The sequence below is a fragment of the Neophocaena asiaeorientalis genome, unplaced genomic scaffold (assembly GCF_003031525.2).
Source record: "Neophocaena asiaeorientalis asiaeorientalis breed wild unplaced genomic scaffold, Neophocaena_asiaeorientalis_V1.1 scaffold85, whole genome shotgun sequence".
In the NCBI taxonomy this organism is placed as follows: domain Eukaryota; kingdom Metazoa; phylum Chordata; class Mammalia; order Artiodactyla; family Phocoenidae; genus Neophocaena; species Neophocaena asiaeorientalis.
The window spans coordinates 11313855-11330843 of record NW_020174301.1 but is presented as its reverse complement, the minus strand read 5'-3'; the positions used below and the strand labels follow the sequence as shown (position 1 = coordinate 11330843).

Below are 16989 nucleotides of genomic sequence, written 5' to 3'. Positions count from 1 at the left end.
AGTCTGGAACTCTTTCTCCTGAGCCCGGAGGCAGCCTCACACTGCTTCTCCCCCGCTGCTCCCACCGTCAACCAGAGCTGACGGGCGATTAGCCTCTGCCAGGGAAGGAGGCTGGCTCTGACCTCAGACAGCCACACCGTAGGGTGGGGTTTATCCGAAAACGCGCCATCAAGAAGCTGATCTGGCCAGGCTCCTCGTGGGGCTCAGTGAGCCTTTCCCAGCTGGACGGTCTGACTCCTCACGCTACCTCAGATAAGTCTTCTTGGATGAGTGCAGAGGTGGACAGCCAAGTCACGACTGATTAAAGCCCAGAGGGACACAGAACAGCTGCCCCGGGCCTGACGGGCTTCTGCTGAGCCTTCCAAGCCAAAGCCTATTTATTAACGTCGGCAGGTCTGTATTTATCATGGCCATTAGCATATGAAAATGTGTTTGCCAGGCAGTTTCATCCAGTGTGCATTTGGGAAATACTTACAGTCACCTATTGCACGAGGGACACTGTGCAGTGGGGGCAGGAACAGAACTTACAGACTCGTGACCAGGCCTCTGGTCTGGTTTTCCTTCCATAAAGACCATAAGCCACCTCTGAGGTCAGCAACATTCTGACGAATCCATTGGTAACAAGAACTCACCTGCCTCCCCGCTTTGGACGGCCTTGTTCTTCAAATTCTCAGGGAAATTGTCCTGAATCTGCGAAACGCATAACCTCGAGAAAAAATACACACAAAAAATCCAGGCGTTAATACTGACATTTTTTTTTCTTCATCTGCAACATGTATGATTCCAGTGTAAGCATCCCTAAAGCATAAATGAATCAGTCTTATCGTATCTCTCCCTTTGGGACAGTTTCCTCAGGTCACTATGTGTCTGCCAATTCGACAAACTGTAAGCTCTGTCTGATGACCGGCTCAAAACATTAATTCCTGTTTTCAGTTTGCGGGTAGATCTTACCAAGGAGGTGTTTGAGGCTACATCTGGCTGCCTAAATGACACCTCTTTGTCATTTAGTGTCTAAAACAGTGCCTAGCATATAGTAGGTACTCAATAAATAACAGTGCCTAGCATATAGTAGGTACTCAATAAATAACTGCTGGAGAAAGGGAGAGAGAGTCCTGGCATGTCTGGAAAGTTAACTCAGCAAAACTTCTGGTTAGGGTCATGCATGTCCCAGTCTCAGTGTGCCCACAATCTAAACACAGAATCTACTCTGAGGGAGTTTCCTGGTGGTCTAGTGGCTAGGAGTCTGGGCTTTCACTGCCGTGGCCCTGGGTTGAATCCCTGGTCAGGGGACTGAGATCCTGCAAGCCCTGCAGTATGGCCAAAAAAAAAGAATCTACCCTGAACTGAGCCCCAATCCTCTGCCTGGAAATGGCATCACCAGCCTCCAGTTGCCCAGACCAGCATCCTGAATGCTGCCTCACCTGATCGCTTGCCCAGATCTAATGAAATGCCTTTTGAATGCATCCATCTCTCCTTGGGTGAATCCTTGCCCTCATTGCTATCACCTTCATCCAAGCCACCATTTTCTGCCCCCAGTCACTGCCAGTCTCCGGGCCTCCATGTGGTCCCCTCTGATGCACACCTCACACTGCAGCCTGAGGAGCCACCTGAAATGCAAATCTGGTCTTGCCTCTCCCCTGCGGAGAATCCTTCCTTGTCTCCCCAGTGCTCCTGGGGGAAAGCCAACCTCCCTCACATGGCTAGCAGGCTTCTGCCTGTCTCTGCAATCTCATCCCTCTACACTCCCTGCTCCAGCCCTTTTCAACAGCCTGAACCATCACCTCTTGCTTCCAATCTCTTGGACACGCAGCTCCCTCACCTTTTCACTGGATGACCTCCTACGCATCCTTCCAGATAAGCTTAGTTGTTGTTTCCTCTGGGGAGGCTGGGCTGGCGGCCCTCCCCAGCCCGCCCTGGGATTGCCCCTGTTAAAACTCCTTCCCCAGCGTCTTCTGGTCACCCGTTTCCTCATGGGCCCTCTGCACCAGGCTCTGCACCCCACAGAGTCGGCATTCATTTACCCCGGCAGCCCTAGCACAGCCATCATGCAAGTGCTCGATAAATATCAATGCTTGGATGATGACAAAGATAAGACGCTTTCCCATAAACACTATATTCACCCTGCTAAGCAAGGAACTGAAACAAAACTGGAGTCACATATTCACAGCTTGAGGACAGTCATCCCAAGAAAGCCAACCAGCCAGGGGACACTTGACCACACCAGCCACTGTCACATTTGCCATGCTGTTTTCCAGTGATGCCAGAAATCCTTATGGGCCAGAGTGTATGCAGGAGGGCTTGGGTCGGAGAGCCTGTGTCCAGAATAATACTGACCACATGCTGCGCTTTCCAAGCAGAGATGGTGATTACAAGTGACTCAGCCTCAGGAAGGTTGTGGGCGCTTGAGTTGTTTATCCCACAGGAGCAGTGGACCTGACCCAAGCCAGACTCAATCCCCCTGGTGGCTTGGGTCACACATCTGGACAGAGCTGACTAAGGTCAGGAGTTCAGACTGTGACCTTAAAATGGAACGACAGACTCTGTCCTGTTGGGGCAACAGCCATGACCTCAACTACCCTCACAAACCTCACCGTCATCAGTTGAGCCAGGAGATGCCGGGCAACACAAGTAACCACATTGCCTCCTCCTGGTGTATTGGCCGCTTGCCAAGATATACCATGTATCCTGTGGACTCTGTAGCTCCCAAAGCTGAGGCTCATTTCAGGACCATTGGAAAAGCTAATGCAACACATGGCATCTGGGAGCTGTCCTCTTCACCCTGTGGGACCAAGTGGCCTGGGATAAAGTGGGGATGCTGGGAACGTGCCGTTAGTCTGGGGCTCACGACCTTGATGGGGAAACAGAGGGTAAAAGGGAAAGTCCATAAGTTTCTCATGGACATATGGACTTCCTGCAGCAGACCATCGAAACAAAGGGCTTTCGACTTGATACCTTCAACATGCAAAGCTCCAATGTGGTTTACCGGGAAGAGTCATGCAGACCTTAGGCCTGCCTCTGGGTCTTGGTTCTTTCCTCTGTAGGAGGGAAATGAGGACCACGTGGAAGTCACTGGGGGAGTAAAAGAGCTAATGCTCGGGATGCCTGGCACGGAGCAGACACTCTGTTCTCCTATGAGCTCTACATCGTGGATCATGGGTCTCTGGTCCCAGCTCTCCTGAAACTGCTCTCTGATGAAAATCTAGGGGTCCCTTCTTTGCATCCTTGCCTCTTAGCATGACCTCCTTCCAACCTCACAGTGGACTTGGCACTGCCGTCAGAATGGGAAAAAACATGAGGCAGGGTCACCTTTTCCTAGGGCCCAAGCCCCTAGATCAGCGGTCCCCAACCTCTTTGGCACCAGGGACAGGTTTCGTGGAAGACAATCTTTCCACGGACCGGGGAGGGGGGATGGTTTCGGGATGATCCACGTGCATTACATTTACTGTGTACTTTATTTCTGTTATTATTACCTTGTAATAGATAATGAAATAATTATACAATCCACCATAATGCAGAACCAGTGGGAGCCCTGAGCCTGTTTTCCTGCAACTAGATGGTCCCACCTGGCAGTGACGGGAGACAGTGACACCTGAAGTGTGTGGCTTGTGTCCAGTCTACTCCGTAAGATGCAGCTTGTCACTTGCCGCTCGCTGATGGGGTTTTGATGTGTCGGCAAGCCATTGATTTGTTATGGTCTCCGTGCAGTCAGACCTCTCGGCTAATGATGATCTGTATTTGCAGCCGCTCCCCAGCGCTAGCGTCACCGCCTCAGCTCCACCTCAGATCATCAGGCGTTAGATTCTCATAAGGAGCGCGCAACCTAGATCCCTCGCATGCGCAGTTCACGGCAGGGTTCGCGCTCCTATGAGAATCGAACGCCGCTGCTGATCTGACAGGAGGCGGAGCTCAGGCGGTAATGTGAGCCATGGGGAGCGGCTGTAAATACAGATGGAGCTTCGCTCGCTCACCCACCACTCACCTCCTGCTGTGCAGCCCGGGGGCGGCGGCGGGGGTTGGGGGGGGTGTCCTAACAGGCCACAGACCGGTGGCCCGGGCGGTGGGGACCTCTGCCCTAGAGCCTCCTTCCTCAGCCACACTCCTCCATCCTGGATCTTTGGGTTCATATGTTAGCTGTGTCCACACGTACCAGAGAACTCCAGAGACACGGAATGACACATGTTAATTGGCTATTTATTTGCCAGATACCGTTCTAAGCTCTCAATGAATTATGTCATATAATTCTCATGGCAACTCTGTAAGACAGCATCCCCAGTCTGCAGATAAAGAAACTAAGGCACGAAAAGGTTAGGTTGGTTTGCAAGGTGGTTAGCATTTCCTCATCTCTCAGGCCCCTTCTCCCCATACTCCACACCCCAGTCCCAGTGGAAGGAAGCATGACGAAGACCAGGAACCTGAGGTTCCTCTATAGCATCTCTGAGTTCTGGAGCCAAAAGCTCACGGCGTCATGGAGACCCACAGACACAACCAGAAGTACTGGCTAGCTGGGCAGAACCTGGGGCATTGACATATGAGAAGCACAATTACGTATCTGAAATAAATGGGAAGCTCAGAGCTAGTTAACTCAGCTTTCCACGGCCAGTGACGCTTCACAGAACTAGTAAAATATAGATGGGTCCAGCTCCCATCAAAGTCAACAGCGCTCCCAAGTGGAAGAAGCAACAATAACAGCGTCATCGGCAAGAACAGGCTTGCTGGTTGGGCAGCCAGAGAGCTATGGGGAAGGTGCCCGTGTGTGTGTCGCAGGTACAATTCCAGACACCCCCACCCCTACCATCGACCTTGTTAGCTGACAAGTCTGAAAGTACAGAAGGGTTACCAGGAATAAGCCCTTTGTTTTATTACGTAAATTAAATAAAACTTTTGTTATGCTTTCCAAGTTTATGTTTCTCACAGTCACATGGAATAAATCCCCATTGTGAAAATAAAGAAAAAATTTTGTGTTTATTAAAGAAAATCAGCTCCTCCCGCACTGTAGTAGACTGTATCCATGGCCCCAATTACACACCCTTGTCCTGCAGGACTCCAAAGTTTCTCCCAAGAGAGTTGGTGTGTATTTCCTGCCCCTTGACTTTGACTTTGGCCATGTGACTTGCCTTGGCTGAGTGGACATGGTGAGCAACCGGGCCCGCCCTCCTGCCCTCTGCCAGTACCAAGACAAGGACATGCCCAGGCTAGCCCACTGTCTCAGGAAGAGGACAAGAGGCTTGTGGAGCACCAAACTGCCCAGATGAGCTGAGCCTGGGTCGGCTGACCGCTGATACACGAGTGATCGGCCGTCCTGAGTGCCTACCTGCCCTCAGCCTGCCTCCCGACCCCCAGCTTCCCAGCATCACCAAGGAGAGAGGCAGATCTGCAAAGCTTCTCCTGGGAAGAGAGCGCCCAGACCAGTCCCTGCATCTGCTGTGTTTGAGGCAAGATGTTTTGATTTGGAGAAAGTGCTAAGAGGCAGAGTGACATATGGAGTCATTGGCTGGCAGAGCACAGGGCTGACACTCCCCCGAATGAAACCACCAGGATCAATAACTAAGACTGCTGCTTAGGCTAGAAAGATAATAGCTGTGTTTATTGAGCACCTACTATTTGCCAGGAACAGCACTAATCATTTTTAATGTACTGCCTGATTGAAGGTCACTCTTCAGGGGAGATGCTATTGTCACCACTTCACAGATGAGGAAACTGAGGCTCAGAGAGATTAAGCCACTGGCTGAAGGTCACAGAACTAGTAACTGGAGGAGAAGGAATTCCAACCCTGTCAAATAGACTACATTTAATGGCCCAAAAGCCCAGCACCAATGGCCATCACCCCTCAGGCCACCACCCCCAGCCTAGCTCAGCGATTCTGCAAACCAAGTCCTGAAGACGTCTGCCCCTGCAAGCCCAGCCTCCCTCCTCAGGTTTCTGGATCAGTTTGCCTATATTCCCAGGCCCAGCTCCTGCGCCTGCTTGCCCGGCCTGGCCCTGATGCTAAGGAGCACAACGAACTCTAAGATTCTTCAGGGCTCTAACCAAACAAAATATAAAATAAGTTCAAAATTGTTTAAGGCTATGAGTAACCAACGCCAAAAACTGCAACTCACAGCACTCAATTTTTTCTAAGCGGGGGTCATCAGAGAATTTAGAGACCAAACCCAGATGGGTTTTGGTTTATTCCCACGTGTGTGGTATAGTCATCTGTGGGGTGGGAGGCAACCGAGCAGGGCTGGCCGGTGGGCCTGGAAAGGGAAGATGTGGCTCCTCGCTCAGCAAACATGGAGCCAGGAGCTCTTCCGTGCCAGGTGCTGCCCAGGGCACAGCCCACACTCAGGGAGATGCTCAGGCAGGTCAGACGGAGCGCTCATAAGGCAGATGTGCCAGTGCATGGAGGCAGAAGCACCCAGGCAGATCCAAAAGGCCAGGGAAGGGAAGTGTTCCTTCTGCAATGGGATCCAGCTCTGTGTCCCCAGGAGAGGCAAATAAAAACTCATAACCCGAAGAAGTGATGCTCTAAGCCAGCAGCTCGGAACACTTTGCGGATGAGCGGAAGCCTGCTTCTCCCCTTGCTGGGTGGACATGAGCATTTGTGGGAGGGGTTCAAACTCTGAGCCGGACCATCTCACTTTGTTTGTCAACAAATCAGTTGATAAACTTAGAATCCTGTTAGGGTCCAAAGTTCCCAGTACAAAGGAAAATCTAGAAAAAAAATTCTCAATCTCTCTGGACTTTAATCACCACCCACAGATATTCTCAGAGGAAGCTGTCACCCTGATCCTGTCCATCCCTAAGGGATGGTCCCAAAGACAGCCTTCCTTGCAAATACCCAGGACAGCCCACCTGCCCAATCAGAGTTGCCCAACCATGGGGCACTTCCCAGAAGCGTGGCTCACCCCACCATGGGCCTTTGGTCTTCCTACCTGTCTGGGCTCTTCAGAACTTCATCAAAGTCTACGTTGACAGCCTTGCACATCTGGGAAAGCGCCAGAAGGTCCCCCAAAAAAGGCTCTCTGGGGAAACGCCACCGGTTGGTTGAGCCAACGATCCGGCGTTCCAGCTGGGGTTTGTGCTGCTTGGAAAGAAAGAACGTCTTTTTTTAACCACACATAAATACCAGGTTTTCCAAATTGTACAGCAGAAAGGATATCAAGACAAATTTTAAAAGGCTGGTTAATTTTCAAAGATAGCCAATATTTTTCCAGAGCCGTCTTCTCAAGACAAATATACTGTATTCAGGAGACTGAGGACTTGAAGCCACAAAGTAATTTGGAATTTAGCACCTGGGACAGGAGGTGCCAGAGGCGAAATGTCAGGGAGAAAGATACCAAACTGAGGAGATTTGGGGCAGGGACTGTTTTTTTTAAATTGCGGTAAAATACACAAAACATAAAACTCACCATTGAATCCATTTTGTACAATTAGTAGCACTCAGTACATTTACAGTGTTGTACAACCATTAAGACTATCTAGTTCAGAACCTTTTCATCACTCCAAAAGGAAACTGTCGACTCAGTAAGCCATCACTCCCAACTTCCCCCTTCCCCACTTCCTGGAAACCACTCATCTGTGTTCTGTCTCTATGGATTTGCCTATCCTGGAAATTTCATATAAATGGAATACTACAATAGTGGCCTTTTAAGTCTGGCTCCTTTCACTTTGCATATTTTCAAGGTTCATCCACGTTGTAGCCTGTGTCAGAATTTCATTCCTTTTTAGGGCTGAATGACATTCCATTGTGGGGAGAGACCACCTTTTGTTTATCCATTCACCAGCTGATAGCTACTTGGGTTGTTACAACCTTTTGGCTACTGTGAATAGTGCTGCTATGAATATTCATGTATGAGTTTCTGTTTGAACACCTGTTTTCAGTTCTCTTGGTATAAACCCAGGACTGGAACAGGTGGGCCACTGGGTGGGGACTTTTCCTTACACATTTTCTTAAGGTCCTGGGCTTCAGCAATTTCCTTAAGGGAGCGGTACAAAACCCAGCATGGATGTAAACCTCAGATGTGGTGGCTCAAGGAAACCTACCCAGGACAAGTGCACCATGAGGGACCCAGAGGAATGGGTGAAACTGATCCTAAGCCACACCAGGCATCAACAGGGTTGTGGGGAGACCACAGGCAATGGAATGGAGGATCTGAGTTCAAATCTTATTTTTGCCACTGACTGGTTGTGTGACCTTGGGCAAAAAATTTACTCTTTTGAGCCTCTTGGACCTCATATATAAAATGGGAATAATGACGACGATAATGCGGATGAATATGAGGATGTGGATGAGGATGAGGATGAGGATGAGGATGAGGATGAGGATGAGGATGTGGATGAGGATGAGGATGAGGATGTGGATGAGGATGTGGATGTGGATGAGGATGAGGACGAGGACGAGGACGTGGACGAGGACGTGGATGTGGATGTGGATGAGGACGAGGATGAGGACGAGGATGAGGACGAGGATGTGGATGTGGAGGAGGATGAGGATGAGGATGAGGCTGAGGATGAGGATGAGGCTGAGGATGAGGATGAGGCTGAGGATGAGGATGAGGCTGAGGATGAGGATGAGGCTGAGGATGAGGATGAGGCTGAGGATGAGGATGAGGCTGAGGATGAGGATGAGGCTGAGGATGAGGATGAGGCTGAGGATGAGGATGAGGCTGAGGATGAGGATGAGGCTGAGGATGAGGATGAGGCTGAGGATGAGGATGAGGCTGAGGATGAGGATGAGGCTGAGGATGAGGATGAGGCTGAGGATGAGGATGAGGCTGAGGATGAGGATGAGGCTGAGGATGAGGATGAGGCTGAGGATGAGGATGAGGCTGAGGATGAGGATGAGGCTGAGGATGAGGATGAGGCTGAGGATGAGGATGAGGCTGAGGATGAGGATGAGGCTGAGGATGAGGATGAGGCTGAGGATGAGGATGAGGCTGAGGATGAGGATGAGGCTGAGGATGAGGATGAGGCTGAGGATGAGGATGAGGCTGAGGATGAGGATGAGGCTGAGGATGAGGATGAGGCTGAGGATGAGGATGAGGCTGAGGATGAGGATGTGGATGCGGATGTGGATGAGGATGTGGCTGAGGATGTGGATGAGGTTGTGGATGACGACGAGGATGAGGATGAGGATGAGGATGAGGATAAGTGTGCTGTTGAAATGATAAAGTAAAGTTTGGGAACTATGCTTTAGTGTAGTGCCTGGAATATGGTGGGTGATTGAAAACTGTAGAATCTGAACCTAGATAGAGCCCTGCTGAAGTGTGACACAAAAAGATGGGCTCTGACAGCAGGCCTCCAACACACTCTTCCCAGCTGAGTCAGCCAATAAAGCTTGAGGTCCTCAGGGGTGCTGGACCCATCCCCTTGTGGAAACCCAGCAATATAACTGTCACCAGGTGCTTCTGTTCCTCACCATTGCCTGCCCTCTTGTGAAACTGATCTACTTACCGGATTCAGCATTTTCATGAAGAACCATGGAGATTACACAAAGGGAAGAAGCACCTGGAAGATGAAAGAGGTAAATTTTAAAATTCAAAAAATTTCCAAAGGGTCTTTTCAAAATATTATGGAGGGGATTGGACCAAAGAATCTGTATTTTTCCACAAAAGTAATAATGAGTAAGCCTCAAGTGTCGGTTATTTATCAAATTAAGTGAAAAATCTAACTTTTGAAAGCACATTAGTAGAAAGATGATTCTCTGCTCTTGTGCTGGGAAAAGTGTCTCAGATCAAGCAAAATAGGAGATAACCCATGATCCTCTGATTCTCCACCCTTTACCAAGGTGATGGGAACCAAAGGAGGCCTATGAGTAGGCTGATCATGTAATTTGTCATTCAGACCAGGAGGCTAAAAGGGGTGATATTAATAATTAGGCCTAGACAGCTAGTGTCGACCAGGGCTGTCCTGGAGCACAGAGGACTCATCTCACCTTAGTTTTGAGGGACATGAAAGGGGCTGAGTGGCAGAACTTCCCAGCTGTCTCTGATCATTTTTAGGGTAGTTTGGTTGCAAGCAACAGAAAGTAACTCTGTTAATGATATGGCAAAAAAAAATCTGGGGGTTAAGGGAGGTTGGGATTTGTTGAAAGGATGGTAAGGGAAAGAGGGAACTCAGAATCAAAGGGAAAACGGAGACTCTTTTTGGGGACAGCCAGGAAGCAGCTCCAGGGATATGGTGCAATCACCAGTGTCCACCTCTGTCAGACGCTGCCTCTAGGCTGCCTCTAGCAGTTCCCTGTCTCACCCCCCGCACCCACCCGCCCCAGTCAGTCTTGGGTGGTCCTGCTCCACCGAAATTCTCAGCAAAAGAACACAACTGGCTTGGCTTAGATCTCAGGCGGGCAGACAGCTTGATTAACTCTCCCAACGAGACTGCAGTGGGGACTGGGTGGTTCCCCAGAACAAGCTTGGGGAGAAGGGTAGCGGCCGAGCAGGCAAAACCAGCAGGAACTAGGTCACCTGGTGACCAAGCATCCCACCTGACTCTGTGCATCACTCCCCAGATAGCATTTCACCTGCACTATAGCCGTGGTGCTGAGAAGGGGCTCACTTGTCCATTGAACAAGTATATTCTGTGCAGCTGCCATATGCAAGGAAAGTGTTGTGTTTGGGATACGGTACTGAGCAAAGTGGACAGGATCTCTGCGTCATGGAACTTCTATTCCACCTGGGCAGACAGGCTTTTCTTTTCCTTTTAATTACCTTAGATTTCTTACATTGCCAAAGTGATACAGGTTCATTGCAACAAGTGAGCTAATACAAAGACAAGTAAAGAAAAATTTAACAAGAGCCACATCATATTTCATACTGTGGATGATATATCATAATTTATTAGACTATTCACCTGCTGATGATCATTGTTTGTTTCCTGTGTTTTTACTCCCAAAAACAATGCTGCAATAAACATACATACATATATGTATGTGTGTATATGTGTATATATATATATGTTTTTTTAAAAGTTTATTTATTTATTTTTGGCTGCATTGGGTGCTCGTTGCTGCACGCAGGCTTTCTCTAGTTGCGGTGAGCGGGGGCTACTCTTCATTGCGGTGCGCGGGCTTCTCGTTGCGTTGTCTTCTCTTGTTGTGGAGCACGGGCCCTAGGCACGTGGGCTTCAGTAGTTGTGGCACTTGGGCTCAGTAGTTGTGGCTCGCGGGCTTAGCTGCTCTGCGGCATGTGGGATCCTCCCGGACCAGGGGTTGAACTCGTGTCCCCTGCGTTGGTAGGCAGCTCCTTAACCACTGAGCCACCAGGGAAGCCATATATATATGTTTTTAAACACAGGTATTTATATCTATAGCTGTTAACTATATCTCTATCCATCTATCTATCTATCATCTTTCTATATCTATATATATCTTTGAGTGTTATTGCTTTTACTTCTAAGAAACAGATCCTTCAAAGTGGGATTACGCTAAAGAAGACAGGTATCTTTAATTGATGATGCCAACTCACTTTCCCAAAAGTTATAGTAATTTGCATTCCCATCCAATCTGTAAGTGCTTTTTCCCCCACACCATCTCCAGTACTCAGTATTATCAATATTTATTTTTGCCAATCTGATAGTTTCAGATTGTTATTTTAATTTGAACTTCCCTGGCCACTATTAAGATTCGTTTATATATGTATCAGCCTTATAACTTTTTATTCCTGAGAAGTGCCTAATCATAGGCTTTCCTCATTTTGCCACTGGATTGCTATAGTTTCCTTAGCATTTCTCGAAGCTCTCTATATACTACAGACATTAATCTTTTGTCTACCTTACATATTGCAAAAATTTTCTCCAGTGTATCACTTGTCTTTTCACTTTGTGAATATTATACAAAGTATTTAATTAGGTATGGAAAATATGTCAATTACATATGTATGCCTATACGTATATCTCTCTATATGTATATGTACATATCTATCCTTTGACTATCCCTAACTTAAAAACTGGATATCAAATTGATGTATTTCCTTTACGGCTGGGTTTCCATCTTGCATAAGGAGGTTTTTCCTACCCCCAGTAACACATATATGCTTCTCTGATCCATTTTCCACGCAGGCGTCAGAAAGACCTTCAACTCCGCAATGTCAAATCTTTCACCAGCTTCCACTGTCCTTACTATAAACTCCTGAATCCTCAGTGGAGCCACTTTGAGGTTAGAGTTACATTCTAAAGCAAGCCTGGTCAGCACAGAATAAACCACAGCCAGACAGAAGTTTCCCCATACCTAAGCAGAACTCGGCATCGGCTTAAGAGGGGGAGGCTGGGGTTTGCACTGAGGTACCCAAGCTCCGGCTTGATATCTAAGAGCCTTTTTAGCTGATCTTGAAATCCAGGGCTATCTCAATGGCCTGGACATGTTATTTTTCCTTTTTTCATCACACCAGGCAAAATGTCCTTTAAAGGGTTTCGAGGGTTGGTTCCTGGGTCACTCTGATTGGCATGAGTTACTTAAGATGGTACCTCAGCTCCCAGACCCCTCCTGCCTCCCAGCCCAGAACTCCCGAAGCCCCTCTCTGCCAACTGACCATATGGAATCAAGTCCAAGCAGTGCCCTATGGATGCCCTCTGTGTCTCTAATGTGGATGAAAGTACCAGCCATACTTACTACTTTGAAGCCCCCTTGCCCACCGCAGGTGTGCTTACAGGGGGAGCTAGTGGAACGAAGGCACTCTCATTACATCGGTCTCTGAATTACAGGAGAGCTGAGAGCCATTCGCCTTCTGAGCCTGAATCCTCAGAGCACTCATGACACGTGGGGCTCACCTGTCTCTTCCTGTGGGCAAGGTGCTATGGCAGGGGAGCTCACCTTTGGTTTCCTCGGGTCTTTGTGGGCACCATGGCAACATCAGGGAAGGTTCCGAGCACTCCCTGTTCCAGGCTCAGTCTCAGCACAGGCTGGGGGCTGCGGGAGGGATAGAGTCTTACAGAGACCAACTGGGGTGCCACGCATGTCCTCCTCCACTTCCCTCCTTAGGGAAACAGTGTCATTCCTGTTTCCGTGTAGCGCCATGCTTCCTTACAGCACCTGGGGTAACTAGAGTCTCTAAAAAGGCCTCAGTGGGAACCAACCCCTAAATCCTCAGTCCTCATCTGTAAAATAAGAATGGACTAGAAGGTTCTCAGATCCCTCCCAGCTTTGGCATTCTGGGGAGCTCCTTTTCTAGATCTAGTATCCAGAAATGTTTAGACAAAATTGTTTAAATAAAAATTGGAGCATTTTATATTATTGAAAGCTATGCCTGACTTATTTTGTTGGTAGATGATTTTTAATCTGCTCTCTCCGGGAACTGATAACTGTCTACAAGTTGGGGACAAGGCCGAGACCCTTCATAACATGGGCTAAGGTAGGATCTTGCAGTGTCCTCAGTGCCTTGGTCTGTGAAGCCTGTGAGGTAGGGAGGCGGGACCTCGTCCACTGAAGTCTTGGACCCCACCCCAGGGCTCACAGAAACGCCAGCTACTGAAATAGGGGCCTGGAGTCGGTGCAGCTTGTCAAGACCTGAGGGCCTTCAAGCGCAGCCTCTCCTGAGTCAAGTAAATTATAAAGCAAAACAGGAAAGTAGCTACTCTGCCTACTGGTAACTGTGTTGTCGAATCTGTAAAACCCTTGATAAAAGGGAGGCTCCTCCAAATGCACCTCCCTCCTCATTCTCGGACCTGTGATTCTACCCTCCTGACACCCACATTCTGCTTTGCAGAGTAGTTGGTTACTGTGACGCGTCCAACGGCAGCTTACCCACCCCTGTGTGCCCCCAGAGCCCAACACCAAACGCAGCCCCTGGGACCTGCTCAACAAATGTCTCAACTTGGATAATTGGATCTATCAGTCCCTAGCCACCACTCTGTCTTTGCACATGGATGAGCACTGTGTGTGTGTGTGTGCGTGTGCGTGTATCTGCTTCTGTGTGGGTCATGGTCCCATCTCAGCAGAAGTCTGTGTGCAAATGGGCAGATTCACTCCCTCTTTGTGGCTCCCTCCCATCCACTCCAAATTTTCCCAGCCCCTGTCCCTGGAATGTAGGACCCCACATAAGATTTCAATTAAAAAGTTTGAAACACGTTGTCCTGGACCATCTGGCAATTCCACTCGCTCCATTATGGGCCACATCCCAGGATGCCCTCAGGTACCACTTTCTGGGGCACAGAAAGCAGGCCCTTGGGCGCCCTCTAGTGTCCACTCTAGGGAAGCATCCCAGGGTGGCACACTCCTCTCTGTCCGTAAGCAGAACCCCTGGCCTTGGCTGGATCCATCACTTCCTACAGAGTCTGAGCTCAGGGATCCCGGGCCTTCAGCCTACCCCAAAGCCCTCTATCCACACATCTCCCCACAAATCTTGGGAGCTGAGCTATTGGCCAAAGTCAAAGACAGCAAATACAAATAAATAGAAATGGCCCCCATCATGCTTCCCGAAAGCCCTTTCCTGGTGGTCTCCAGTGTTCTGGGATGTGCAGTGATCCAGCCCCACGGGCCCAGACAAGTCAGAAGTCCCAAGATCCTTCAGTGGCTGAGACACCAAACCTCACTGAGCATAGCTCTCAGCTAGAACCATCTTGTACCAAAATCTCCCGTGACACGGTTACAGGAGGATTCCAGCGCGATGCCTATCTTCTTCTTGAACACTCCAGGGATGAGGAACTCACTACCTTCCCAGACTGCCCACTTCAGCCACTCCATCTGGTACCCCATATGGAGAGGCAGTGGAGTACAGGGGAAAGAACACCTGATTTTGACCCTGGTTCTAGCACTGATTAGCTGTGTGACCCCGGACATGACCTTATCCTCCCTTGGTGGAAAGTGTAGACTCAGAGCCCCTGGGGCCTGGCAGTTTGGAGCATCTAGGTCTTAGAGCCCGAGCGTTGGCTCTAAAGCAGCAGTCCCCAACCTCTTAGGCACCAGGGACCGGTTTCAGGGAAGACGATTTTTCCACGGATGGGGCTGGGGCATGGTTTCGGGATGATTCAAGCGCATTACATTTATTGTGTGCTTTATTTCTATTATTATTATGTCAGCTCCACCTCAGATCATCATGCATTAGACCCCGGAGGTTGGGGACCCCTGCTCCAAAGTCTCTGGTTCTAAAAGAACCAGGGCCCTGACATGGTGTGTGTGCAGTGGGAGATACCATGGGTATCAGGATCAGCTGGCTCCCAAGGTATGGGGGGGCTGTCTGTGCAAACTGGCTCCAGGCCAAGCCTCCGGGGGAGGCAGTGCACGAGCTGGAAGACAGGCAGGGGCTTCACCAAGGAGAAGCAAGGGACGGGGCGTGCCCTTGAGTTGAGTCCTATATGGCAAGGGGGTGGTCTCAGCAATAAGAAATGAGAGCTGCATCGGGTCAGACCCTGGCCACTGACTTGCTTTGGGACCCTGAGAGAGTCTTGCTCTGGCTCAGGACTTCAGTGCTCTCATCTGCAAAACGAAGTTCAGACAAAACAACTCAGCTCCATCCACCGCTGAAGTTCAGACAAAACAACTCAGCTCCATCCACCGCTGACCCTATTCTTCCAAGACCTCTGGCTGGTGCAGCCGGGACTGGGAGGGCTGATGACAACGTGCTGCCCCAGGGATTACTTCACTTGCTCATTTCAACAAAGTCTGATGGTCAAGTTTGTGCTGGGTGTTGGGGTGCAGTGGCGGCAAGCCGACAGATGAGACCACCCCTGCAATTCCGTGACCTCACACGGCCTGCAGCATTGTTTACGCAAAAGTTTTCTTTAAGGACCGGCTTACTATTTTACTTACAACTTTTTGTTGCAATGTTTTTAAAGGAAATTTATTTTATGGATGAAAAAACATATTTGGTATACCGGTTGATTTCTAATATACATTAAAATTAACTACATAACTATTTTTTAAAAGTCATTTATGAGCTGCTTTTAAAAATCATCTTTTGTGCCCAAGCACCTCACTTTTGGCAGCTTAAACTCTGCCCCTGTGATGCTCACAGCGTACAGGGTGATGGGTCGGTGACTTGCAGGAACTCATAGGCAGGGCAACTGACTGTATGAAGCCTGTCTCTTATTCTCATGCTTTGACATCTTGGGGCCTTGCTGAACCTAGAGGGACTGTCTCTCCCAGGACTGGACAATTCCTACAGAGAGTAAAGGACTCGTCTCCAGGTGAGCCCTTCATATGCAAACTGGCCAATCCAGAGCCCATATCCCAACCACCTATGACATTCAGGGCCACTGTTCCCCTGCCCTAACCATGCCAGGTACCAGACAGCTACAGAAAGCCCCTATGCCGAGTCAGCTGAAACGATTCAAACTAGCCAATGCTAAGCCTGCTCACCCTGTCTCACCTGTTCCTTCCCTCGGGAACCACAACAAAGGCTCTTGCCCACATTTTCCCCCTTCTCCCTCTGGCTCCTGCTGGACCCTACAGTGCTTCCCCATGAGGCCCTGCTCCCCTCCCCTTGGGAACTGTGAGTAACAAACTATGTTTTCCGTGGCAACTGTCTCCTCATCTGTTGGCCTCATCCTACCCGAATTATAATAAAACCTACATTTTAAAACACCGACCCAGTCCTGGGGCTTCAGGGAGAGTTCTTTGTAGGAAGTGACATCAAGGATGAGCGCCAAGGGGCTATGAATTAGCTGAGAGATACGATGATGGGCCAGGGGTGAGTGTCCCAGGTGGAGGGAACAGCATATGCTGGGCTGCAGTGAAGGATGCCCATGCAGTCTGATTGCACGATAGGGTGGGAACCCGGGACAGGAGGCCAGAAGGGGAGCAGGGAACAGATCTCCTGGGGCTTGGAGGGGCCGAGGAGTCTGGGTTTTGTCTAGTCCTACCACTTTTGATCTCCAGGTTGCTTTTCCCAGCTCCTAAAAAGCTCAAAAGAAAAACTTGTGAATTCTCCAGATTCTGCCATTGCTGTTCCAGGGAACCCAGAAGCCTGGCCACCAGCCTGGGGAGGTGCCACGGGTCCACCGACTGCTGAGGGAAACACACAAAGGCCAGGAAGAGCAAAGCCACTCACGACAGCCTAACAGAGCACACCTGGGGCAGCC

At 49.4% G+C, this 16989-nt stretch overlaps 1 protein-coding gene across 1 annotated transcript in view; it reads right to left on the bottom strand.

Moving 5' to 3' along the window:
- Positions 1-9450, bottom strand: part of BTBD16 (BTB domain containing 16) — a 44838-nt gene extending 35388 nt beyond the window's left edge. Inside the window, exons 1-3 of the mRNA XM_024756098.1 lie at positions 9433-9450; positions 6912-7060; positions 633-706 (exon numbers count right to left, since the gene is read on the bottom strand). Coding sequence (XP_024611866.1) covers positions 633-706; positions 6912-7060; positions 9433-9450 — 241 coding nt within the window. The remainder of the gene's footprint in view (positions 1-632; positions 707-6911; positions 7061-9432) is intronic.
- Positions 9451-16989: the final 7539 nt, after the last annotated feature.